The sequence below is a fragment of the Lacerta agilis genome, chromosome 1, assembly GCF_009819535.1.
Source record: "Lacerta agilis isolate rLacAgi1 chromosome 1, rLacAgi1.pri, whole genome shotgun sequence".
Classification (NCBI taxonomy): domain Eukaryota; kingdom Metazoa; phylum Chordata; class Lepidosauria; order Squamata; family Lacertidae; genus Lacerta; species Lacerta agilis.
In genome coordinates this window covers 45,211,707-45,238,776 of record NC_046312.1, presented here as the reverse complement: position 1 = coordinate 45,238,776, position 27,070 = coordinate 45,211,707, and the positions used below count along the sequence as shown (strand labels likewise).

Here is a 27,070-nt window from a genome sequence, read left to right as displayed (position 1 = left end):
TTGATATTTAGACAGCCTGTAGCTTGTGGAGATCTGCACTGTTTACTTAGTTTAGAAGGGATGCATTAGTATTTTTGTTTGTGTATAAATTGAATTATGGTGCTGGAGGAGACTCTTGAGAGTCCCATGGACTGTAAGAAGATCAAAGGTATCCATTCTGAAGGAAATCAGCCCTGAGTGCTCACTAGAAGGACAGACCCTGAAGCTGAGGCTCCAATACTTTGGCCACCTCATGAGAAGAGAAGACTCCCTGAAAAAGACCCTGATGCTGGGAAAGATTGAGGGCACAAGGAGAAGGGGGCGACAGAGGATGAGATGGTTGGACAGTGTTCTCGAGGCTACCAACATGAGTCTGACCAAACTGCGGGAGGCAGTGAAAGACAGGCGTGTGTGGCGTGCTCTGGTCCATGGGGTCATGAAGAGTCGGACATGACTGAACAACAACAAATAAATTGACTGAGCCAAGTAGTCATAATGCCACCTTAAGGAAAACACACATGAATGCTAATAATGGATTAAGTTACAGCTGTAAAGGATGACTGTGGCAATAAAGCAAGATGGTGTGCTTTGATACATCTATCTTTGATATAGGCTTGCTGCACATTTCGGCATCTGGTCGCTTTGCAAATGAGGTCTCAGTTCTCCATTTGTAGATTGGGAAAAAGATACTAAGATAACTTATGCAGCAAAGAAAAAGAATAGATGCCATACTTTTCATGTCATACACACAGATGATAGTATCATTTAGCTGTGAGGGCATCTCCCCTGCCCCTGCTCCTTTGTTTTCTATCTCCCACTTCCTCTTCCTTAGTTGAATGATGATAATCAGTCCAAATTTGTTCTTTCTGCTGCAGGGAAGTTCTTTGGGTGCTGATTGCAGCTTTACAAAGGCTTGCCTAAATTGCTCAATTGTAGGTTATGGTGTGCATTGTGCACAGATGGGAACCCTAAATGAGTGACCACCAAACCTCTTTAACCCCCTTTGTCTGGACAGACCCTTCCCAAGCAAAATCCTAAAAGTGCTGAGCAGCTGCAAGAAATCTGTTTTTTCTCACAGACATTAAAAGTTCTTTAATCAGTGTTTGTTGTTTTTGTCAGTGGTGGTGCTGAGGTGTGGAGAGACACAGCAGATGCTCTTGCTTGGCAAATTTAGCTATCTTCTGACCTCTCTTATCTCACCTCTGCTGCCTTCCCAGGTCAGAGGAGGCTGGAGTTAGTCGGGGAAGCAGCTATAAACGTGCACCTGTGTAAATGCATGTTCAAAAGTAAAGGGTTTAAGTCCTCTTTTGAATACATCAGAAAGGCTTCCTCTAGCAGTCACCCAAGAATTTGTGCATTTAGAAGAGGGAGGCTACTGTAAAATCCTGTTGTAGGCTCAGATGCTGTATTATAGCAGGATTCAAAAGATAGTTGAATCCTGAAACTTAGGTACGCCTAAAGTTTTCAACACTGCCCTTTACCTGCTTGTATCCCCCCTTCCAGAATCTACTTTTCTATTATCTAAAATTGGCCAGTCCTGAAATAGTAGTAGTAGTAGTAGGAGGAGGGGGTGGGGTTACATAAAGTATCACAAGTTTTTGCTTTCTCTGTACACTTGATATTGGACCTCCAGAGATTACAATCGAAAGCTGCAACTGTGTCATTTAAAAGTAGTGATTTACATGCAGATGAGGTAGCTCAAGAAAATGAGCCGCAGTTGACAGACTGTGAAATATAAATATATTGTGCTGTTAAACACATTCAGAGCTGCCTGCCTGTTTGAGACAGGGTGCTTATTTTATGAGGACCCATGATTTGACACACACACCCCGGGCAAAGGAGAAACTCTTTATCCAGCCTTAAATACATGCCACTGCAAAAATACGAAGAAGAAGAAGAAGAAGAAGAAGAAGAGGAGTTTGGATTTGATATCCCGCTTTTCACTACCCAAAGGAGTCTCAAAGCGGCTAACATTCTCCTTTCCCTTCCTCCCCCACAACAGACACTCTGTGAGGTGAGTGGGGCTGAGAGACTTCAGAGAAGTGTGACTGGCCCAAGGTCACCCAGCAGCTGCATGTGGAGGAGTGGAGACACAAACCCGGTTCCCCAGATTACGAGTCTACCGCTCTTAACCACTACACCTACATAGCTATGACCCTTCCTCAGCTTTTCAAAATGTGGTGTGCAGTGTTTTGTTCTGTTTTTGTAAAAAAATAATAAGGTGCTGATACTCATACCTTGATAAAAATGCAGTGGGCACCAGCACAAAAAGGCTGCCATAGGCAGCAAGAAAAGAGGTGATGGTACTATGTACTGGTGAGTACTGTTGCAAAAAAAAAGCAGGATAGGCTATTTTATACAGATGTTTATTTAACATCTGCACCATCACCAAACACATGGCAAAATAAAATAAAATAAAAAACCCCAAACCCTGGAAAATTGTGTAATGTGTTTGTTTAGACAAGAGGCAAAATCATAGATTAAAAGGGGCAGGGAAACAAATGCAGAACCATGGCCTACATTGCATGAAGTGCCGAATTCATGTGTCATCTGTCGGCTCTTGTTTGTATAGGCTTCCTCCACAAGAGTGAGTTGGCATAGAGAATAATTTGATTTTAAATCTGTAGAGCTTAGGGTTTTTGTTTTTTGTTTTGAAAGTGAAGTAACTGTGCACACGTCAGAAATGCCTGCTTTGGCCAGGCCAGCAAGCCTGGAACTTGGTGTGTTTTTAGCAGCTTTGGACTTGGAAAACATCTAACAGATTTACAGTGGTACCTCGGGTTACACCATAGCTGTCAACTTTCCCTTTTTTTGTGGGAAATTCCCTTATTCCAGCGCCGTTTCCCATTGCAAAAAAAGGGAAAGTTGACAGCTCTGCTGTAACTTTGAGGTACCACTGTAACTCTGTTAGATGTTGACAGCTATGGCCGTTTCCCAATGAAAAAAAAAAAAAAAAGGAAGGTTCATACACTTCAGGTTACAGACTCCGCTAACCTAGAAATAACGCTTCAGGTTAAGAACTTTGCTTCAGGATAAGAACAGAAATTGTGCTCTGGCAGCGCAGTGGCAGCAGGAGGCCCCATTAGCTAAAGTGGTGCTTCAGGTTAAGAACAGTTTCAGGTTAAGAACGGACCTCCAGAACGAATTAAGTACTTAACCCGAGGTACCACTGTATATCCCTGTTCTCTTCACTTTTGAAAGAGAGCCTATGTGGTGTAGTGATTGGAGTGTTGAAACTAGGGTCTGGAAAACCTCGTGTCAGGTCTATTTGGTCTTGAAGATTGTTGGGTGTCCTTTTGCTAGACGCCTTCTATTTGCCTAACCCACCTCAGAGTTGTTGTGAAGATAAAGAGTGGGGAAAACACATGTCAACTTGAGCAACTTTCAGGAAATGGGGGCTATAAATGTAATAATAAATACATAAAGGTTTACACAACTGTTGCACCAATTGTAAGAACGGTGATTACAGCAGTGAGACTGACTTTTCCTTGTGGGGCATGCCGCTATCCACATGCTGGTCTCTTGGGACGGTTCTGATGTAAATTGGGTTGGATCCTTGGGGAAAGTGATAAGGTAAACTGAAGGGAATGCTGAGACTTTCACCTTTTGAACTGGCTCTTTGTAAGTGCGCAGAAAGCTTGCATTAGTGGACACTGCAGTGCTCTCCTAGGCCAACAGTTATCTGGATCTATTGTTTATTTTCTTTATAAAAGTATTTATATACCATAAAAAATCAAAGCAGTTATGCACACACAAATGATTGGCAATAAAATAAGAGACCACCAGCTAACTATCATGAAAGGTGTATTTTAAATTGCCTGCATAAGCCTGGTGGAATAGAAGACGTTTCAGCAGGTGTTTAAAGACTGAATCGGAAGGCATTTGGTCAACGACAATAAGGACTCTGTTTCATGTTGATATCAAATGGGCTTCACAAACTTGAGGGACAGCCAATTACATTCCTGCAGATCTCTGATTGAGTTGGGATACAAGGATTCTGGTAGTCTCTAAGGTGTCCTGGGCCTAAGTCGTTCAGGGCTTGGTACAGTAATACAAGGGCCTTGAACCTGGCTTGGTAGTGGATGGGCATCCAGTGCTTCTGTTTTAACAGAGGCATCCCATAGCACCAGCCATGCGTCCCCACCAGCAGTCTGGCTGCCACATTCTGCGTCAGCTGGAGCTTCTGAAGGGCAGTGAATTGCAGAAGTCCAGTTTAGAAGTGATCAACACAGTGGTCAGGCTATCCCTGTCCAGCAGTGACCATAGCTGATGAACCAGACAAAGCAAGGGAGAATATCTTCAGGGAGGATATATATGCAAACACATTAATAACGCTAGAAAAAAGTAAACAAAATGTATTAAAATTTACAGTGCTTCATTTTCATTTCTTTATTTTAAAAAAAACATATATTTTACTTCCTATTTTTCACCTTTAGTTTTTAATAAGTGATCGTGACAGAGACCCGCAATGTAACCTCCACTGCTCCAGGTCCCCAACCAAGCCCCTCTGTGCTTCAGATGGCAGGACATATGAGTCGATGTGTGACTATCAGAGAGCAAAATGCAGGGATGCAAGCCTGAGTGTGGTTCATCGAGGAAGATGTAAAGGTAAGAAAATGAAAGTGGCTTTATTGACAATGGTATGGGAGTGTTTTGTCTTTTCCCCCCAAACTGTAAGTTGATTCTGGAATTAAGCTAGATAAGTACCTCCTAGGATTATCTATATTTGCAAGTAACAGTTTGTTGAGGAGGAAATGACTAGAATTATTTATATCAACAATTTATATACAGCTTTACACTGCATTCTTCACATGGTGCATATTCATTCATTCATTCATTCACTCCCTGCCTTTCCCCCTGACAGAGCCTCAAGGCACTTAACAGATAAAATAAGATAACAAAGTTATATTAATAGAGCGTGAAGGGATAAAAGTGCACTGTGAGTGAGTTTATTTTACAGGCTATATTTCATTCATTCCATTTTGGTACCTCTGCAAGGTGTCCTCCTACTTTTCCATTTTCAGATTCTGTTTTCCTACCTTAGAGCCGTTTCTTTTTCAACTCAGTGGAACAGCTATGCATTTCGCCAGATGTAGATGACCAGTTGTGTAACTGTTCAGTAGCTTGGCCACTTATATGGATTGCTCTAGACATTTTCTTTTTTGTGGTCTGAAGGTCCTCTTTAACCCTTTCCTTTACCTGTAATAATGCCTCTCCTTCAGATTCTTCTCCCACCCTTCCCCCACTGCCAAATTGCAGCATAGGAGGCAATGATGATTTGGAGTGCAGTGACGGGGGTGGAGTATTTTACCCCCTCCCCCATATAATGGTTTCAATAGGGGTAGGGGATAAATTTGCTTCTTTATGCATTTAAACCTGAATCCATCTAATTTTCACTTTCTGAAAGAATATGTGAACAAATATGCAACTATCCTTCAAAATTCATGCTTACCTGAATTTTGTGATGAAGTTCTCCAAACAGATGGTAAAATACATATTTTGTGTGGCAGAGAAATTAAATTGTTAGTGAACATAAATATTAGGAAAAATGTTTATAAATGTGCACATTAGTCAAAACTGCTTATATAAATATGGTAAGAGAAATTTGCACTAAAATGCTGATGAATGTTCATGAGGATTTCCCCCCCTTAATCCATAAAATGCTTTAAAATGTGGAGACCTGAATTTAAGAACTGGAAGCAGAACTGAAATGGACAGTTCTTTCTGTTCCTACTACCAACAATTGGGGCTGAGCGAAGGGGAATCTCCACTTGGCAGCAAAAAGTTATTTGGGTTCCAGAACGTTTGAAGCAGAGCTGCTATTCTGATTCCAGTTTAAAGCAGAGCAACAATGATTGCTTGTTGCTAAATAGCCCATGTGTGGAAGCACCAATGGTTGGTTTCTTGTATTGCCTGCTGCTACTTGAATTCCTCGTGGATTTTGTCCCCTTCAGATGCTGGTCAAAGCAAATGCAGAATAGAAAGGGCTCAAGCTCTGGATCAAGCAAAGAAGCCTCAAGAAGCAGTCTTCATTCCAGAGTGCACTGAGGATGGATCATTCACCCAAGTAAGATTTTCATCAAGATTCTTGATTCTTTTTGTTGAGAAGATGCACGGAATGGATTGCCTAAGCTTTGTCATTTTTGTGTATTTTACAGGAAAAAAAACCATACAGTTTAAATGTGTGTTGTACATTGCTTGTGTATTTTATACTCAGCTATCTATACCCAAATACAAGGTGTATTATAAAATGTATGGGTCGGATTTAACATCTATATTCAATATTTGGAAATAATTTTCAGGTACCTGTGCTTTTTCACTACATAAAACCCCAGTACAGAAAATCTATTGATCAGTGATCTCTTTTTAAAAATAAGAACCTTAACATTCTAGCATGGGTCTATATTTACAGACACTGTGTGTTTGTTTACATGCATGTGCCCATGTAACTCACGTGGCCGTGCTGAGAATTCCTTAACTACAGCATCCTCCCAAGACTGGATTCTTTTTTTCTCTTGGAAAAGTGTTTTCCCGAATACAAAATGAATGTTTTTCTTCCTATTGCCCCTGCCATCTTGTTAATCAAAGAGTAGGGGGAAATGTTTGTCTTTCATTTCTTATCTGTCCTTTGATGTGATTCCTTATCAAAATGCCTACTTGGAAGGGGGCCAGTGGGCCTTAGGAACAGCAATGCTCCCCCCCTTATTTTTTCCTTTTGCTTGTAGAAAAACTGAAATGTCTCAGCTGTTTTAGCTCTGTATCAAATATTTTAAAGCACATCCCTAAAATTGAAATAACTGTTCTACATACTGCTGCACTCACAAGGGAGTAATCCTATTGGACCTACACTGCAAGCTAAACAGAATTAGCTACTTGTAATTTCACCTTTGGAAGTCTGCCTCCTCCATTCATGCCATATTGCAGTTCTTTGAAGATTTCACTAATCAGCACATCTAGAACACACAGTGAAGAGTTCTCTTTGGTTGTCCGAACACAGTAGAATTATTTTCCTCCAGTGCTCACCAAATCTGGGTATATCAAGCTATTGTTTGGGCAAAAAAGTTTTAGTTTAGTACTTCATATTATAATCTGAAGGCATATAAGGGCATCAACTCATTGGGTCTGGTTAGTGCCTGGATGAATTACTGCCTGGAAACCACATGCATGCTGCCTTTGGTTGCATTATGATTTAAATGTATTCAAAAGATAGACAAATAATTACTTCAGACTTTTCTTCTTTATTTAATTTGTATACCATCTTTCATCTGAATATCACAGAGCAGTTTACAGTTTAAAAACACAAAATACGTAACATAATAACAAAACGAAAAAAACAAAACTGATATCCCCTCTAAATATCTGAAGAAGTGTGCATGCACACGAAAGCTCATACCAAGAACAAACTCAGCTGGTCTCTAAGGTGCTACTGGAAAGTATTTTCTATTTTATCCCCTCTAAACACATTTAAAAGGCCATAGATTGTTCTTCACCAAGGCCTTTCGCTGATTAAACAATATTTTCGATTGGCGCTTAAATATGTTATGAAGGTGCCAGGCAAGCCTCCCTGGGGGAGCATTCCACAAGCCTTAAATCCTCCGGGATAACCTTATAGTCCATTATGTCCCCACAGACCTCTGTACCCTATACTCCATGTATTGTATATAGGCTCCTTTTTCAGGCTGGCATATAATTTACATATGAGTCTTTCTGTGTACCCAGGAACTCTGCTTTCTATACCAACTATATATTGGTAGGAGAAGTGAGATTGCATATGCTGTTTCTGCTTCCAACCATGATAAGTTCAGCTTCATGTTTGCATATGAACTCCAGTTTGCATGTCACATAGTTGGGAATCATGGAAAAAACTAGGTTTCTGATTAAACAGGTGGAGACCCGTATACATACAATTGAACATGTGCAAGCTGTACTGACAGCATACCCGATCCCACTCTTCCTCTGTGTACATCTGTACAGGGCTAGGAACAATTAGGCAGACACACATACCTGGTTCTACCAGCCCCACCAATCCTACTCTGTGAAGTCTGCTACAACTGTTTTATAGCTCTGAGAACACTGCTTGGCAGACACCTTGGAGCGAATACACCCCCTCCCCAAAAAACCCATCACACTCCCCATGCAGTTCAGGCTACCAGTATTAGATTTCTGTACCACTGAACTTTTTGAACATGGACTCTGGTTTCCTTAGTTGTTACAGGACAACAGCTCCTGTATTTTAGCTCTGAGAAATGATGTAGGAGTCAGTACGAGGGAAGAAGGGCAGGCACAGAATTCATTATAGCATGGGCTCCTGTCGGCAGCATACTGAGCCATATGATTAATCCCTGGCCAGTTCCTGTATTTTCCATACACATACAATTCTATGTTTTCCCTTTGCCAGAAGATGGAGTGGAAACAAATCGGCCCTTGATTTGCCTCTGTCAAGTTATAATGGACGATCCTGCCAGCTTGTTAAAATGTTTATGTAGTCCTTTGAAACCTCATTCTGGCATCTTCAGTGAGGAATTGAACAGACCTCAACAAAGGCCTCATTCTCCCAGAGGAGCCTGCCAGTGGCTACAGTTTTAATGTTTTCATATTCTAATGGTTTTAAGGGCCCACTGGTTGAAGTGTTGGCTTTTGTTCTATTTCACACACTGTAATTGATGTGTCTGACGTAGGGGTGGGGAGGGTCATAATAGCATTTCTAATTAATTTGGGAAATGGTGACAGAGCAGTTCTGTTGTGCAATATTTCCTGCTATTTGGTCAATTTGAGCTGGGAGCTTTAAAGCTGTGTGTTTATCTAAATATGACAAAAAGACAAAAGAAGCATTGCTTTCCATGTGATGGAAATGTGTAGGTGGCAATCCAGAATGCAAATGTGTATGAAAGCCTAGGTAGCCACCTAAAAGCTTGTGCATCATAAGAGTTAAGAACATGAAATATGAGTGTAGTATAGTGGTTAAAATCATGAGCTATGAGCTAGGGTTAGGGATGAAGGAGATTTTGGCTGTTGCTTGAATTTTAATGAGAAATTGCTTAATTCACACTTCTCAAACCACTATGGAAACTGAAACACGGCCATCCTTTGAAATTTGCAATTTCCGAATTTTGTGATGCAGTTCTCCAAGCAAATGTTATGCCCCAAAATTCATATAATAGGGGGCAATGGGCACAAAATGTTTTATATTTAGGGAAATTTATTTCAGAAATGCATATATTAATCAAAATGCACAAAAATGTGCTTATTAGTAGAATTTTTCACTAAAATGCTGATGAATTTCCATTGGGTTTTTTTTTTTTTTTAAAAAACAAATTGCTGCAAAAATGTGGAGAACTGAATTTGTAATTGGGAAAATGAGGAACTTAGAGAACTGAAATGGTCTGTCCTTTCTGTGTTGCATTCTTTGGTCAGCTGTAGATTTTCTGGATGACTTTAAGCAAGACATTTTCTGCCACCCTAATCTCTAATGTGGTGATCACAGAGTGTTTGTTGTAGGGGAGGAAGGAAAGGGAGAATGTTAGCCGCTTTGAGACTCCTTTGGGTAGTGATAAAGTGGGATATCAAATCCAAACTCCTCCTCCTCCTCCTCCTCCTCCTCCTCCTCCTCTTCTTCTTCTTCTTCTTCTTCTTCTTCTTCTTCTTCTTCCTGTGATTCAAAAGGCTTATAAGTTTTGTTCATCAAAAATAAAGACTGTTGTGCTTGAGCTGTATTACTATAGCTGGCTATTTTGAATATATGGAGAGATGAAGGAATTTGAGGGGAGGCAGAAAAGGTTAAATGGGGATTGTAATCAAGATGACTGATCAATGAAAGTTGACGGTGTGATGCAGCTTTCAGAAAATTTCCTTTTCGAAAAACAAAGAAATGCTAAGAGCCTGCTGAATCCAATCAAAGGCCCATCTGGTCCGACATTCTGTTCCCACGGTGGCCAGCCTGTGGCAAGCAGAACCTGAGTACAACAGCACTTTCCCCACTTGTGAGTTACCAGCAACTGGTATTCAGAGGCATACTGCCTCCATCAACAGAGAAAGAACATAGTCACCGTGGCTAGTAGCAAGCGATAGCCTTATCCTCAATTAATTTGCCCAATCCTCTTTTAAAGCCATCCAAGTTAATGGTCAACACGTGTGGTAGCAAATTCCCTAGATTAACTGTTTCTTATCTCATTATACATAACAAAGCTATCTTTAGCCATCTCACCCCTTGCCTTCCCCTGCAAGACTAATTGCAGCCGTTTAGAGTCGTCAACAGGTTTTCCACACTTATCAGCCTATCACCCATTCCCACCACCCTTCTGAGTAATACCCCTCCCCACTCCCCCACTATATTTAAGGATCTGGTGACTTCTGTTTCAGTGTATCTGAAGAAGTGTGCATGCACACGAAAGCTCATACCAGCAACTAACTCAGTTGGTCTCTAAGGTGCTACTAGAAAGAATTTTCGATTTTGTTTGCTGTATGAAGAACTACTTTTTGTCTGTCCTGAATATTCCAACACTCAGCTTATTATGAGAGAGGGAGAAAAGCTAGCACCAGCACAAGTTTCAGTATTTCTCCATCCTGCAGAGGTAAAAAGAATGCACAGTGCATAAGCATGCACAATGAGAGAGCATGAAATGCATTTACAAGCTTTTTCAGTGATTTTCAGTTATATGTTCTTTGCACAAACAAGGGGCTGCCTGTAACTGATCTTCAAACGTTATTGCAGATTGTATTGGTCGTTTTTGCTAGGCTTTTTTTTTTAAATTACAGTTTAAAAAAGAAATTGGTCAATTAAGAGTATGCATCACACTTTTCCTAAGTTTTCAGTTGTTTTGGCAGAGCCATAGCTCAGTGCCAGAATACTTGCTGTGTATGTTGAAGGTCCTTGGTTTAATTCCCAGTATTTCCAGTCAATAGGATAGGATTAGATACCAAGTGATATGAGCTGATGCCTGTCCTAGTGGACAATATTAGAACAGGGGTCACCAACTTTATTGGGCCCATAAGCACACTTGCAAATGAGAGAAAGTGTTGTGGACACCACATTCAGGTAAGTACTGCAATCTGTTCTATTGGTTACAATAGAAAGCTTTTTTTTTCAGCAGCATTTGGGGCAGGGGGCAAAGACTGTGCATGGGCTACAAAAGCCTTTGTGGGCTCATTGGGACCCCAGGCTAGATGGACTAATTGTCTGACTCCATATATGGCCAGGTTCATATGACTACCGATCTTTGGCAACATCCCATTCATATGGGTTTCATGAACTGCTGCAATCAGGCATTTTGCCAAAGGATCAATAAACCTCTTGTAGTTTGAAATAAATCCAGCAAGTCAGGAGCTGTGTTGCTTCAGCTTTTTAACTGATTGTGTTACTTTATTCCATTTAAACTTTATTGCTTACTTATGTTAATCTCTAAGATCTTGACAAAAGCTATTCATTTGTCTTGCATCTGGTCTTGTGATTATATTACTGCACGAATTGCTCTACTGTTTCTTTCATGGAGGGTTTGCCCTGTTCCACTAATACATAACTGTGGCTTGACTTTCCTGCCCTACTGGCAAAGCTGAGGAGCTATCCAGCAGGTTAGGGAGCAGGTCTGCTGCAAGGTTCTTGATGCAGCAGTGGAGCTGTCCAGCCAGAGAGCCAAGAAGAGCTGAGTGGAGTTGCAACAGGCAGTGAGCAGCTGAGTAGTTTATAGCTATCCCCAGAACTGTAATCTGAAGCATGTGCTGGTTCTTGCTTTCTCCTCCTGGCTAGGGCTCATGTTGTGAGGGTTTGTGCTGCCTGATGTGCAGGGCAGCCTCTTCTTCTTGGACTCATCCCTCTGCTATTGTGGGTGATTGAGGAAGGTCTGCAGCTGGGGGGGGGGGGTCTGTTACCTTCAAGATGTGTCTTCTCTGTTTTCCCTTCTCTTCCAATGTGTGCTAAACTTGCTCCACTAGTTGTCACCTATTTTTGCAGTAACTGGCTCTAATTTGTTTGAGTAGGCCAGAGGCTTTATATAAACTGTGTTTATATAAATTGTCCTGTTAAGGACCAGTTACTCTTCCTTTGTTTGCATATAGATATTGCCTAGACTGGGAGACATAACCATTAAATTTAAAAGTGCAAAACAAACACTTTGCTCATTTTCCTTGAAAACGTTTATTCCTTAAACTCTAATGGTTCCTTAATGTCTCTAATGGTACAAAAGTTTTCACATTCACTTTGGGTTGTTGGATGAGCACAGGTTGCGGGTGGATTCTGGGAACCCTGTAACTAGTAAGTTTCCTCTTTTCCAAACAGGTGCAGTGCCACACCTATACCGGATACTGCTGGTGCGTCACTCCGGACGGCAAACCCATCAGTGGTTCTTCTGTACAGAACAAAACTCCTGTATGTTCAGGTACTGAGGGCTGAGAAAATTTGCTTGTTGCTTATGGTGCTCAAATAGGAAGAGAAGGGGACAAGCATTTTGGCTTTTAATTCAAAGGTCTTGGACCCATTCATACAATGCAAAATTAGTCCTACACTCAGGGAATTGAGATGATAGCTGCTCCATCTTGTGGCCAGGCCAATTTTCATTGCTGCTTGAAAGCTGTCATTCATTTGCAGCTCATCTTCATTATATGTTGCAAATGGTTTTTGACCATCAGATGAAATGAGTAGAAGAGAGTAACGCAGTTTGAATTCGCTCCATGTTTTTTGGTCATGGTAATTGGCATTCATTGTTTTCAGCATGTGCTCTAGTGTACAACCAAAGCTTGGGCACCTGTAAACATATGATTCTCCATTCAATGACACATTGCTTTATTCAATACAAAATATAAAATAAAAAAATCCTTCCGGTAGCACCTTAGAGACCAGCTAAGTTTGTTCTTGGTATGAGCTTTTGTGTGCATGCACGCACATGAAAGCTCATACCAAGAACAAACTTAGTTGGTCTCTAAGGTGCTACTGGAAGGAATTTTTTTTATTTTTTATTTTGTATTGACTATGGCAGACCAACATGGCTACCTACCTGTAACTGGAACGTTGCTTTATAACTCTTTGGGTATCAAACTGAATATATTTTTAAATAGCCTCTTGATGCTGTCTGAGTGGTTTCTTTTCCATAAAAAATAAATTATGTTAAATTAGATACTTGTCAAAATAGTTGGTAAGAACAGGATTTTTTAGGGATAAAATACGCTAAATGGGTTTAGGCCAAACCAGACTTCAGAAAAAAGTTTGTAATATATTACAAACTGGACCATCTATCTCCAGCAAGCATCTTGCCCTGCTTTTCTCTTTCTCTCTCTCCCCCACCCCATTCCGTCTATCCTAAATGGTGGGCACAATAGGATTCCATGGAGAGGGGGCAGGTGCCTGACAAACCAATATCTGTTGCTGGCAAAAAAATCTTGGAGACTGAAAAACTGGGCAGTATTTTTTAGGAATCTTGACAGAAGGCCAGCTGTGGTCTCCTGCGCCAGTCCAGGCACTGCCCCCATCAACAAGCTCTTATATCTGTCATTCAGTATCTGCCACCTGCCTATCACCACATTTCATTCACTCCATACAGTCTGTAATGCCACCAGACCAGACTGCAATGCTCATATTTCAGAGGATCCCCTTCCTCTGTACTTTGCTCTTGCAGATAGTAAACTTGTACAGTATCCTTCAAACATGATTGAGGCCAGTACAAAAGTGGCTAGAGTAGCAGCAAGATTTCTGGGGATTGGACACATGTGTTGGGGCAGTTACTTGGAATTTTTATTTTTAGGGCATGGAATCTAAGGCAAATGCCCCAAATTTGTGCCAATGGATATGGCTGAATTTGTTGAGATTGTATATCTGTGAATGCTTTGCCCATGGCATCTCTTAAATAACAGATTTATGTGTTTCCTTCTCTTTAAGGTTCAGTAACTGACAGGCCTTTAGGACAGGGTAATTCTGGGAGAAAAGGTGAGTGGAGTTCTATGCTCACAGAAGCGGTTTTTGTTTTGTTTTTCAATGTAGGGCTTTCCAGTCATCTTCCTTGAGTCACGTTGGAACTTCTCATAATATCAAAAACATTACTATAATGCAAATGGTGCCATGGTATCAAGTTCTGAGTCTTAAGTGCTGCTTTCATGAGGACACCTGATAAGAGTACATAAAAGCAGAAGCTGCAGGATAGTCCTCATGAATTGTGTTAATCTTGAGTCACCCTCTTGAGTTATCCTAAGAGTGAAAGAACAGAAGACTGGCATGGTCAGCACAGATCTATAGCAATGCTGAGCATGCGTTTTAAATCATGGGCCAGCTGTTCCCAAGTGTAGGATTTTCAGAGGTGCTGCACATTGGTCTAACGTAAATTCTCACTGTGATATGTGAGGTCATTGCCTTGTAAGCATTTTTGACTATTTATTTTGAATTCAGCAGAGGAATAATCAGGCCAAAACTAAAGCATTGTTGAAATATACAACTTCATGCTGCCTTGCACTTTCCATGAGAAAGTTTTGCACCAGCTGGCAGAACCGTTCTGAATACTTTTTACAAGCAAGATTACTAGCTTCTCACCTTGGTATAAAGTACTTAAATGTTGTAGGAATACACAATGTTCATGAATAACTTAACTAATATTTTAGGTGACACCAGCTAGCCTTCCAGAAGGGCAGGGGGTGGGGCGGCTGAAAGATGAATTTTGCATTCTGTTTTCTGCATTTTTGTGTTGTGGGAAAATTTCCCATACCACCATACTGTTTTCGCCTCTTCACTTCAGATGTAAAAACTCTATTGTTGCATTCAATTCTATAGGAATTTTTGCATACAGTCAAGCGTGCCCAAAAGAGGCAGAAGAGCTAGAGATGGCACACAAGTGTCGGCTTTTGCAATATGAGCTGTCAAAATAAGGACTATAAAACCGGAAATCTGAAATAGGTTAGTAGAGATATTCACCCTTCCTCAAACTGCTGCCTTCCAAATGTTTTGGACTCCACCAGCCCAACAAGCAGAGCCCTTTGAGGCTGATGGGAGTTGTAGTCAAGCATCTGGAGGGCACAGAGTGTAGGCCGATATAGATGCTGTAACGTTTCTGATTTAGCTGCAATATTCACTTAACAAATTCCATCCGTGAAAGCCTGTGCAAGGATTTCCACTTGTGCAATAGGGCTTTCCTCTCTCCTCACAGTGCACCTCTAGAAACTTGCTTGGATTCCTTTACTGCTGTTCTAGAAGGACTGATTGTAGTGTTGAGGTTCTTTTATTTTGGAGTTTTAGAAAACGTGATCCTATCTTTCCAGAATTTGAGTGAGGAAAACACTCAGTTGTAATGCTTTAAGATAGGTCAGCAGGCATTCCGTACATGGATTGTTCCCTGCGTCCCACATTTGTAAGATGCATCTTCTGATGCTTGTCCCCACTAGTTAACGTGAGGGAGTGGGTATCCCCAAGACAATCAAGCCAGGACTGCTGGAAGCAGTGGGAGTTTGGGCCCTTTGCTAGACATGACATTAAATACCATGTGAAACCAAAACATTATACAGTAATCGTCTTTTGGTTCAGGGGAAGGCTCTTGAGGAAGGGAGTGAAGTGCTTAAGGAGGAAAGTGCAATACAGTGGTACCTCAGGTTACAGACGCTTCAGGTTACAGACGCTTCAGGTTACAGACTCGGCTAACCCAGAAATAGTACCTCGGGTTAAGAACTTTGTTTCAGGACGAGAACAGAAATCGCATGACAGCGGCGCGGCGGCAGCAGCAGGAGGCCCCATTAGCTAAAGTGGTGTCTAAAGTTAAGAACAGTTTCAGGTTAAGAACGGACCTCCAGAACAAATCACGTTCTTAACCCAAGGTACCACTGTACTGGGCTTAATACTCCTCTGTGATCTGCTAATTCTTTTGTGCGTCCTTCAGCAAGAAACCTGTTTTTCACTAGAGAAAAATTCATTTCAGTTTTCCACCCTGGCTTTTCCCAAGCTCTCTATTGAACCAATAAAACATTTGCCTCCTTCTGTAGTGGCATTGGGGTGTTGATCTCACTGAGGTCTGGGAAATGTGTTTTTTTTTTTTAAAAAAAAAAATTTTTTGAGACTTTAGATTTTTGAGGTTTAAAATGTTAAAGTTTAGGTTTTAAATTTTGTATATTGTATTGTTATAAAGTGCTCTTGTACATTGATGTTGAAAAGTGGAATATAAATTTTAAATAAGAAATCTGTCCATTCTAAGCTAAAATGTCTGCTGTTTTGCAATTTGCCTTGTCAAATATGTTTGTTCAACCCTGTGATTTAGCTTCCGTCACCTTGAAAGTGAGAACAACAACTGAGGTTTATAGAACCTCTTGTTCATGCATCTGCAGTCTTGGATTAACCACTTATGACCTTTAATCCTTCTCATATGTGGTTGATGCAAAGCAGATCAGATCAGCTCTTTTCTGCCATGTGTTGAACGGTGAATTGACTGAAGCTTGACAATATTTTTATGTGTCTCCATCCTTCTGGCACTGCCCTTGCATTGAACTTTCTCATTTGTTTGTCTTGCTATTAGTCCTGAAAGTAAATTGCCAGGTGTTGGTTTTTTTTTTAAACCACACACATCCCCAGTAGTCATCAAAATACTTTTTTCCCTTGACAAATCATTATAGAGAGAGCACATTTCTCCCTTAACCTCAAAGGGATACATGCAGAACAAGGCTTGCATGTTCTTACACCATCCAAAAAGTGTGCGCAAATCTGTGTTTTATGCAGTATGGGGATAGTAGAGAGAGTGGGAGAGAATTTCTCCCACCCCTTAATAAGCCTACCTTCTGTAAATTCTTTCTAACGTTTGCAGGTATCAAGCAACCAAAGGACAATCAAATCATAGCTGTGCTATAATTTCCATAGTGATTCTATAGATTAGAAATTGCATAAATGACTTACCCCTGGCTTGAGTGAAGACTTTGTCTTCAGATGGTTGAATTGCCTTGAACTCTGTGAGCTGGCTTTGAATATGGTAGCCACTGTTCTTTCATTTTTGGTCTATAAAACAATTCAGCCTCCATATCCCAATTTTGAAAGTGCAGTGTGATTTTGTTTTCTGCTTTATATTTTACATGATCTTTATTTCCTTACATTTTTTTATCCCACCTTGATTCTGTCAGTGAAACCCAAGATGCATGTGGATCCTACAAAGACAACTGTGCAGGCACTAACCGGACCCTCACCTTCATAGGTTCAGGAAGGGGGTGGCCACCTGTGCCCTTGGTTCTTCCTGGGCCAGATTCAAGTAACAGGTCCTGCTAGTGGAAACTTGCATGACATCCTCTAGTGCAGTGGGGCTTTCCATTTCTCTCCCTGCAATCCACCCCCCCCATTGAGGAAGGGTTAGAAGAACCCCCAGAACATCACACGAGGGGAGAAGAAGGGAGATTATTCCAGGAATGCTTGTACTGACAAAATTATTCCTTAGCACTACATTGAATTCCTTCCTCTAATATGTTGCTTCACTTCATACTTTTTGATTCTGTTTTATTCTGGCCACATTTCTTGCCTGATCATAGATAATCCAGGATACCTGCTTCTCTGAGCTTTACCTGAACCCACCACCTGACTTGTCAAATTGTGTTTTTTACAATCAGTTTTTGGTTTTCACTGTTTCCTGTCAAAAGTATTAAGTCTTTGTCAGGAAACCCCCCTCACCCCAGCAGGTAGCATTCCCAGGTCCGTTGCGGTACAGGAAACCACCTCCCCCTCTCCGCAGTTCGTCGTCCTCCTCCTCTGGAGGAGGAGATGGAAGCAGGGAGTCGGGACAGGGGCTGTGTCAGGATCACAGAGCTTCAGCACCAAGCAGGAAGCGGGGAACAGGGACCTTTTCCCGCGCTCCGATCTCGCAGGGAGGAAGGACGTGGAAGGGGGAGGCGGGGGTTCAGAATCCCGCGCCTCCTGTGCTGGACCAAGAACCGGAAACGGTCATTCCCGGACTCTGCTGAGGGATGAGATCTGCTGAGGGATGAGATGGACGTTTTTGTTTGAGTTCCACTGTAAATATTTGCACAATAAAGAACTTAGTTGTTAGAAGTTCGGCTTCTGGCTGATTACTCATGAGCAACCACTGACGATCTGACAGTCTTATATCTTTAAGATGCAGCCAGTATCTCCCCCCCCCCACCTCCTTGGAGAGTCAGCAGAGGGTGTTTAGGTTAACAGCATCATTGTACAGTCTATAACCAGGTTAGCTCACATTCCTTTAAATGTGAATTTCCTGAATATCTAGGTTGAGAGTTGGCACAATATATTCAGAATATATTTTTTTAAGTGCGGAAGGCAAACAGGTGCATGCCTCAGGCACTAAATCATCCACTGTTGACTCAGTGGGACTCTAGCAGTCCACCTTTGTGATGGTTAGCAAATTCCAGAAGTTCCAGAGTCAATGGGTAATCCTTTTGACTGCATATGGAGAGTCTTTTCACGAAACGAATTGTTTATTAAACTGAAATGTGATGTGATAATTTCTTCCTCAGTAGGGCTTCAATTCCAACGTAAGATCACCAGTTTCCCCCCCGGGTTAAGTGAATAGGCCAGCAGTTTAAAAGTGGATGCAGCTGGGGAGCTCAAGAGTTTGTATACTAAGCATAAGAGAATTCATGCCACAATAAATACTGATCTTTAAGAGGCCCTGAGACTCTTGATCAGTCACTAGTATGTGTGAGTTCACAAAGACTGGAATCATTCTGAATATCTATTTTCAGAGGAGAAAGCCTGGGACAAGAATAACAACCTCTTGCACTGATTCTGATATGTATACAGCTGGAGTTTTAGAAGAAAAGGATGTACTGGTCTTGGAGAAGACAAGAAAAAAAATTGAAAATTATGGGACCGTATGTTCTATTCTTGGAAAGGCTCAACACTGTATCTCTCTTGGAATTTTGTATCAAGCTTTTTGACTATTTGCTTAACTTGTTGAATGTAGGTAAGAATGGTTACAATCATTCAAGAAAAATAATGTGTGTGTTCGGAAGTCTCCTTAAAGCCACATTGATGGCCACTTGGAATGAGTTCTCTTTCCTTTTCTGCCTTGGATGGCTGCAGAGTGGCACATCAAAGGGAAGCAGAAGCTTGCTAGGAATCAGGATATAGTTTTTAAAACATTTGTCGCCCAAATATAAGACTTTTAAGTTTTTGCAACGGACATTCGTTCATTAGCCAACTAGAGGGAGAGACTTTTATGTTCCCCAACTTTGGTCCAGGAAGTGATGACTACATAGGAAAAAATCATAAGATATTATATATTAGGGAAGTTGATACTATTGCTGTGGGTGGGGGTAAAGGCAGTGAACCTAGTCTGCTTTTGTGATCCTGTCCAGAGAGGTATGTAGCATTTATAAGCTGGCAGTTGTACTAAAGCAAGAAAATGGGCTTATTAAACTCAATTCCATCTAAAATTTGGACTGGCGCTAGCTTGTTGCTTCCTTTTTTACCCTTCTTGCTGAAATTGTTATGAAATGGACCATGAGATGATTCCAGGTGATTCCTTCCATCCCACTGAGGCCATCTACTGCTTTACTGTGTTTCATTGTGACTTTTTTTTTAATAGTGTTTTTTGAGTGTGGAATTGTTCAGCTGATTGAGCCAAAGGTATACCTGTTGAACTTGGGTTGTTGCTTCTAGTTGAAATTGTTCACTCTTCACTTATGAAGAAAAGCAGTGTCAAAAGAGAACATAACACAGTGATTTGTATGTGTGCCGTTCTCAGTCTGTTATTCATCCATCCCTTTATTTTCACCCTTCCCATTCTCCCCCCCCCCCTCTCCCCCTCTCCCCCTACTCTCCCCCTGCCCCTCACATGCAATACAGACATAGCTGACGAGGTGTCCATTCTCTTCTCTGAGGAAATGAAAAGGCATATTGTAAGCCCGAAAACTCAGTCTGGTTGTCAGCCAGAAATTAGTTCTCTAAAGAAGACGGTGGTGGGAGGGAGGGGAGGGGAAGGAGAGGGATGAGAAGAGAAAAGTACACTTTGCAATAGTTTTGCCTAGGTTCACTGCACATGGCTGGATATGTGAAGGGGGTATTAAGGGTCCTAAGCATGCAGGTTTCAGAAGGAAGGCAGATTGTGTGTCTGGGAGGAATTAGGCAAAAAAATTGGACTATTTATTTAATCCTCTCAAGCAGTCTTTTTCTTCTCTCCCCCCCCCTTCTGTTTTTCTTTTGGTGTCGAACAGACTGCTTTACAGGGGGGCACGTGTGGCAATTAACACATGCAGCTGTAGGGCTTCCACCATATGGTTGAATTTCAAATGGCCATTGATCTGGGAACTCACTGCATTACCCACCCCCCACTCTGCAACCCGAAGCCTTGAAGATGTGAGGCAGGTTTTATAGAGAGACTTTCCTCGGGAGAGAGAGAGATTGCTGGGCTGAGCAGAAACTAGCTTAAAGGCACAGGGTGTTCTCTCAGGTGCCTTTAACTGCATCGAACCACTGAAAATGTGCATTAAATATAAAACTTAGGATGCATATGTTAAAAAGACACATTAATTCTAGACTTTGCTTACATAAAACCAATGGCTCCTTTTCCTCCCTCCATCTCTTCCCACTATTTTCAAAGAGGATCCCTGAACTGGGATTTGACCCTGGAACTCCCTGGTCATAGTTCCTTTTTTAGACTGGTCATTGTGCTTATCAAAAGGAAAGTCCTCTATCTGCTTCAATAGGCAACAATATATTAACGTGTCCCAGTAAGGAGTGTGAGAGAGTTACTTGTTTGTGCACACACCCGCCTGGTTATCCAGGAATGGTAGTGCAAAATGGCTATTGCATCGGGTTGTGTCAAAAATTGTACAGAAAGCTTTGGTGAGCGATTTCACCATTAGACAGAACAGGGATAAGAATATCTATTTCATGGTGCATTTCCAGCTAAATGGCGACATTTTCATACTTCTTATTGAGGCTTGTGAAATTGTGTGTATTAGAAGTTGATTGAGACAAATGATTTAAGACACATGTGACATGTAATTGTCCAGGCAGGTGTTCTGTATATCTGCATTAGATCACTAGCACTAACAAACATCTCCCCCTCTCTGTATAGACAGAATTGTGTTGGTTATCATACTTCAAGATGTACAGGGCTAAGGATGGAAGAAAGCATGCCTAAGTTGATTTACCGTGGTGGCATTTACTGAACTGAAAACTCGCCCATTCTTTCAAGGTGAGGCTGCCAATGCCAAGCCTCTCCTTTCCATCCTCCATCAGCTACAAACAGAAAAAGGGAAGATCAGTTCCCAGAACTGATCCTATTCTGCCATTTCTGAAAAGGACCTTCAGGAGAAGGTGATGTTCTCATTGATCCTGAAATGAAACTACATCTACAGTAGGCCAGGAAATGTGTCTTGTCACTGTGTTTGGAGGTGTGTTGGCTAAACCAGTCCCATGCCAGACCAGTAACACCAAGGGACCACCACTGGAGGACAGGAGAGTACAGTGTGTTAGTGTGACAGTGTGGCTGATTGACCGAAGCCTAGGAGTTGGCATAAACTGATATTACATATGCCTTGCAAATTTCCTTTAATGTTGGACGGTATCTCTGGATGATACATTCAGTGTGTCTTTCATACTTTTAATTAGATACATAATTTTTCTTGTCCCAGATGAAAATTGAAACCTATCTTCCCTTGGTATCCATGCCAAAGGGTCGGAGAGAAGAAAAAGCTTCCAGACATGCTTATTAAACTACCTGTTTGCACCCCAAGTCATCATTTAAATGCTATCTAAAGCTTTACGGATTAATGGCAGGTTTGCTATTGGACAAATTAATAGCAGGGGTGCAAGTGGGATGTGGTTTTGTATCCTTGGTGGTGTAGAGTGGGTGGGGTGCTCTGTATCAAGATTTCAAGAGTCACGGCTTTCAAAGCAGTGCCAGAGTGATGCAGCTTGCAAGAAAAACCCAGCAGCGACGGGCCCTTTTGACATATCCTTTTTAAAGGGCTGCTTCCAGGAAGAGGGGATGCTTTGTCCGTGGTCAGAATAAATGCATTGTACACCCAGACAATTAACTCTTCAAGTGACTTGCCAGCCTCTTTAAAGCCAATATACTCCCCTTCGGTCTATCCCCAGCTCTATTCAAACACTTAAGCACACCATCTTTGTTTTGTTTATTATTCAAAAAAGAAAAAAGAAAAAAAGTCCTTCACAGGAGTAGCTGGAGCGGATCAACATTGTCCTCTCGGTGGCATTTATCTCCAGCCAGCAGTGAATGTGTCAATCAGGAATCAAAAAGCCAAACAGAGGAGGCTTTGAATCATGTCATCAGGGGTCGAAGTGACTTCCAGCTGTCTGTGCAACACCAAAGAACTGTGCTGTCTCTTGCAGAAGTATACTGACTTGACGATATTAGATCACAAAGTCTTTGAGGAATATTCCACCAACCTCCTTCATATTGATGCACCTGCAAGGGAGATATTTGGGGTGGAGGAAAGGGAGGGAGACTAATTTATTCCAGAAAGCCTCATTTCTGCTTGGCTGAAGATTCCTTAAGCATACTGTTGCAATTAGCATTGACAGTGTTTTGTAAAAAGCAGGCACCGTTTATTTCAGAAGTGTGCAATTATCTCTCAGGTTGGAGTTCATGATGGCCTTGAATGTTGAAGCATTTGGATTCTAACCAAACATTTTTGTGTTTATAGTCTTCTTTCCTTGACTGATATCTGTACAGTGAATTATAAAGCAGACCCCCTTTTCTGAAAGCCCTGTGAAACATAGAATCAATACTGCCTCGTCTTAAGTAACATATCATTTTCACTCCCCTGTAATCAGCATGGTTTATGACATAAGAATACAAAATGAAATGACAAAATACATAATATAACACCCCCCTCTCACAAATACATTTAAAAGGCCCATTGAAGGCCTTCATTTCCCACCAAGCCTTTTTTTATCCTAGGTCCCATCTGCAATTTACATTCAGAGCACTATTACACCATGATTATATCTGTGACTTTTCAGTATAAGCCAAATAATTTGATATCATGTTAGCTTAGATTAGGTTTATTAATTATATATGTCCCTTCCAACTAAAAAGCTCTAAAGCAATTTACAACTAAGTAAAAAATAATAATGCAATGTTCATAATACAATGGTAGGAGGGTTTTCTGTGACTATAAGACTACTTTTTAATCCAGGAAAATCTTCTCAAAAGTCGGGGGTTGTCTTATACGCCGGGTGGAGAATCTACAGTCGAGTATATCTCAAACTCTAGATTTTAACTGGAAAAGTTGGGGGTCGTTTTATATGCCCAGTCGTCTTATACACCGGAAAATACGGTATCTGGGCTTTTGATCAACAACTGTTAATCCAGCTATGGGAAACATCAGTCCAATACTAGATAAAGTTAGTTGCACCTAAATCCTGCTGAAATGAATGAGAATCTTTGGAGAACACTTTCTGATTAGAAAAAGTTGGTCATCTTGTCACTAATTAAAATGAGAAACACTGCTTAACAACTTGGAAAGCATTAAGATCGGCTTCTGTAAAACAACAGCTTTAGCTTAATTGATTTTAAGAGTTGCAGCATTTAACTGCAACTAACTTTCCTGTGTATCAGCACTATTCGGCTTTAAGTTTGTTTTCTCAGTTAACTGGTTAGTGCTTTATTTTTCTTACCAAGTTGTAATCAATTGGTTTTTTTTTATAAAAAAAAAATTGATTAAACTTTTAAGAGTTGAATCACACACTCTGGTTACAACTCACAGCCCCATAAAATACTGCCCCCGCGTCTCCCTTCCCACCTTGACATTAACCTCATTGGGTTATATGTTTCTACCTTCATCTGCTTCCTGTTCTTTTTATGTGGAATTCTGTATGTTGGCTGGAGCAAGGATGATATTTCCCCTGTTTTTGGAAACTCTGCTTTTAGGATTACTGCATCTGGAAATTCAGCAGTGGTAGCTAACCAGTTGATCAAAACTGGGCAGGATTTTTGTTTTAAATGTTGCATAGCACTTCATCATATTATACTATGGTTTTGTAACTGAGATTTTCTTTCTGTATATCTTGTGTCAGGACATGAGGACACAGAACATGTGACAAGGTATTTAAAGCCACAATATGCTGTAAATGTCCCCAAATTCTCATTATGTCACTTGTTTTTATATGCTTACATGACCCAGCTAAGCAGACAAACTAATGCTCTTTATGGTTTTATTTTTGCACATTGTAACTTTTTATTTATTCTTATAGCACATACGTAATACAAATACCAGTAGAGGAGAGAAACAATGGCTACTTTTCATTGATGACATGTATGTCTGTACCAAAGAGCTCAAACTCTAGATCGAAACTCTTCTGACCTCAAACCCTTTCCCCCCTTGAAATGAGATAATGGGGCTGTAAGTTTAGGCATCCATGGGCTGAATCATAGCCAGAGCATGGCTCTGTCCCCATTTGCTTCATTCTGTGGCCAGTTTTCAAAAGATTATTTTTCTTCATGGTTTTAATTTGTTTTGGATTTTACTAGGTTCAAGCATTTATGAGAAATGTTTCATTATCTGTGCACTTGGAGAATTTCAGAACAAGGGAGGCCAATAAGAACACATTTCTTCTAGACACTCTTCTGTTTTAGCTTTGTTGCTATTAGTGATTTGCCAATGTAAGCATTAGAAATAATATGGCATACTAGTGATTGCAGCCTAATTTCTGTGCAGCAAATTGTGATGCCAGATTCCATGCTGATAAGATTCAGAAAACAAGATATTTCAACAATAATGAAAAGTATTAAGATGAAATATATTTGGAAGGCCAACCATTTTAGCAAGCAGAATCTTAGGCCTAGTTTTCATATCCATTACTTAACATGGCGGCCTTGTGCTGACAGGCTTCTCTGAATTAAGCTTTTGGCACAGTGAGGTGTGACTTCACCTGCTCATATACTAGCACATTGCGGCATCTCATGCTCCCAAGCCTTCAAGTAGTGATTTGCGCCACGTGTTAGTGTGATCACCACATCCAAGAAGCAGGAAACTGCCATATTAAGAATAGTTAACTAGGGCCACAATGAATAAACAGCCCATCTGATCCAAACGATGGTCATTCTTGCCACCCAGCCTTCCACAATACACCGAAAAGGAGAATGTTCTTTGGTTTTGGTTAATGCAATGAATGTGAGGGATGACAAAAAATGACCATTCTGAAAATGATTTTAATAATTCTCTGCTATGTTATTCTTTAAGCAAACTCCTTAAAGTTCTTTGCCTTTTGTGTTCTCATTCTTGTGATTTTCTCTCTGATGGACTTGGCCGGGCCATGTAAAAATCCCAATCATTCAACAATACTGGAGAGTAGATAGTATTTACCTCAATAATGGTAGTTTCTTTTCGATTCTTTTTAACTCTCAATTCAGATGATGGTTCGAAACCAACACCCACCATGGAGACCCAGCCTGTTTTTGACGGAGAAGGTAAGAACCTCAGAGACATTTATTCTCACGTAATATGTGTCAACCTAGTATTTTGTTATCCCATAAGAAAAATGCCTACCGCCACATCACACAATATATTTGATTTGGGTGTTAATTTTTTTGCATAACTCTCCCTAGATATTGGGTTGCTTGGAACAAATGCCAGTGTCAACTGGGTTCACTGCCATATCTGTGACTATCCATTTCTGTAATCATGATGTGACAATAGAATTAGTTTACAGCCAAGTTTGCGCTTCTCAATAACAACAGCAACAAAAAAAGAAGAGGACATATTTGGAAGGTCTACTACTTCCTGCATATGATGCCATGTTTAAGAAAAATAGGCCACTTGAAATATAGGCGGTAGACAACTTGGAAACAAAGCTACTGGTATGCAGGCTGAGACCCTACCTGCCTGCAGACTGTCTCACCAAAGTGGTGCATGCTCTGGTTATCTCCTGCATGGACTACTGCAATGCAGTCTACGTGGGGCTACCTTTGAAGGTGACCCGGAAACTGCAATTAATCCAGAATGCGGCAGCTAGACTGGTGACTGGGAGTGGCCGCCGGGACCACATAACACCGGTCCTGAGAGATCTACATTGGCTCCCGGTACGTTTCCGAGCACAATTCAAAGTATTGGTGCTGACCTTTAAAAGCCCTAAACGGCCTCGGTCCTGTATACCTGAAGGAGCGTTTTCACCCCCATCATTCAGCCCGGACACTGAGATCCAGCGCCGAGGGCCTTCTGGCGGTTCCCTCACTGAGAGAAGCAAAGCTACAGGGAACCAGGCAGAGGGCCTTCTTGGTAGTGGCCCCTGCCCTGTGGAACTCCCTCCCTTCAGATGTCAAAGAGATAGACAACTACCAGACATTTAGAGGACATCTGAAGGCAGCTCTGTTTAGGGAAGCTTTTAATGTGTGATATTTTAATGTATTTGATTTTTGTTGGAAGCTGCCCAGAGTGGCTGGGAAAATCCAGCCAGATGGGCAGGGTACAAATAATAATGATAATAATAATAATAATAATAATAATTAATTACTGGTGAATACAAAATAGGAACACATTATCAGATCTTTCACTTCATTAGTTGAGATATGTGGAATTATGTTCTTTTATGGGACTAAGGGACAATCTTATATCCATTAAGTCCCATTTAACTTGGTGAGACAGGTGTCTGAGTAGACATACGTAGTACTGTGCTGTAAAGTGTCTTTTCAAATTGATTTGCCATTGCTCCCCCATATTGATGAAAAAGAGTTGTTAGTATCCATACTGAGCAAGAGCAAAGCTGCCATTTTGGTCATCCCTCCTGTGTTTTTCAGAATTACTTGAGAGAGCTTTTTAGTTGCTTAGTTGCTGATTAGGACTCTTCCTTTGCTGAGCTACATGTTCTTTCTCCCTGTACTTTAATTTGTACCACCAATTTTCTCCCTTTATCATCTTTTTGAATCAGTTGTGGTTCAAGTGCAGGTTTGATGTAAAAGATCACTCCGTGTTGTTTTGAATTGTCTGCTGAAATGAATTCCGTCCCTAATCTTTTATTACCGTAATCAAAAAATTCTCATGTTTCTTCACAACACGAGTCTCTTGGAGGCAAACTATATCAAGGTTTTGTTTTAAAATTACATTTTCCACCCTGTTTCTTTTCACCTTATTATTCAATCCGTTAACATTCCAAGTTAGTAATTTAAGGCTTGCCATTGTCTGGTTTACTTAAAAAACATTTATTTAT

The 27,070-nt window shown here is 40.9% G+C and overlaps 1 protein-coding gene across 2 annotated transcripts in view; it reads left to right on the top strand.

Moving 5' to 3' along the window:
- Window positions 1–27,070, top strand: part of SMOC1 (SPARC related modular calcium binding 1) — a 60,314-nt gene that overhangs the window by 13,205 nt on the left and 20,039 nt on the right. Inside the window, exons 2-6 of one of the 2 annotated variants that reach the window (XM_033146807.1) lie at window positions 4,416–4,587; window positions 5,934–6,046; window positions 12,251–12,350; window positions 13,844–13,891; window positions 25,278–25,334. In XM_033146807.1, the coding sequence (XP_033002698.1) occupies window positions 4,416–4,587; window positions 5,934–6,046; window positions 12,251–12,350; window positions 13,844–13,891; window positions 25,278–25,334 (490 nt within the window). Of the gene's footprint in view, window positions 1–4,415; window positions 4,588–5,933; window positions 6,047–12,250; window positions 12,351–13,843; window positions 13,892–25,244; window positions 25,335–27,070 lie in introns of both variants that reach the window. The other variant, XM_033146797.1, reaches the window with a different exon arrangement.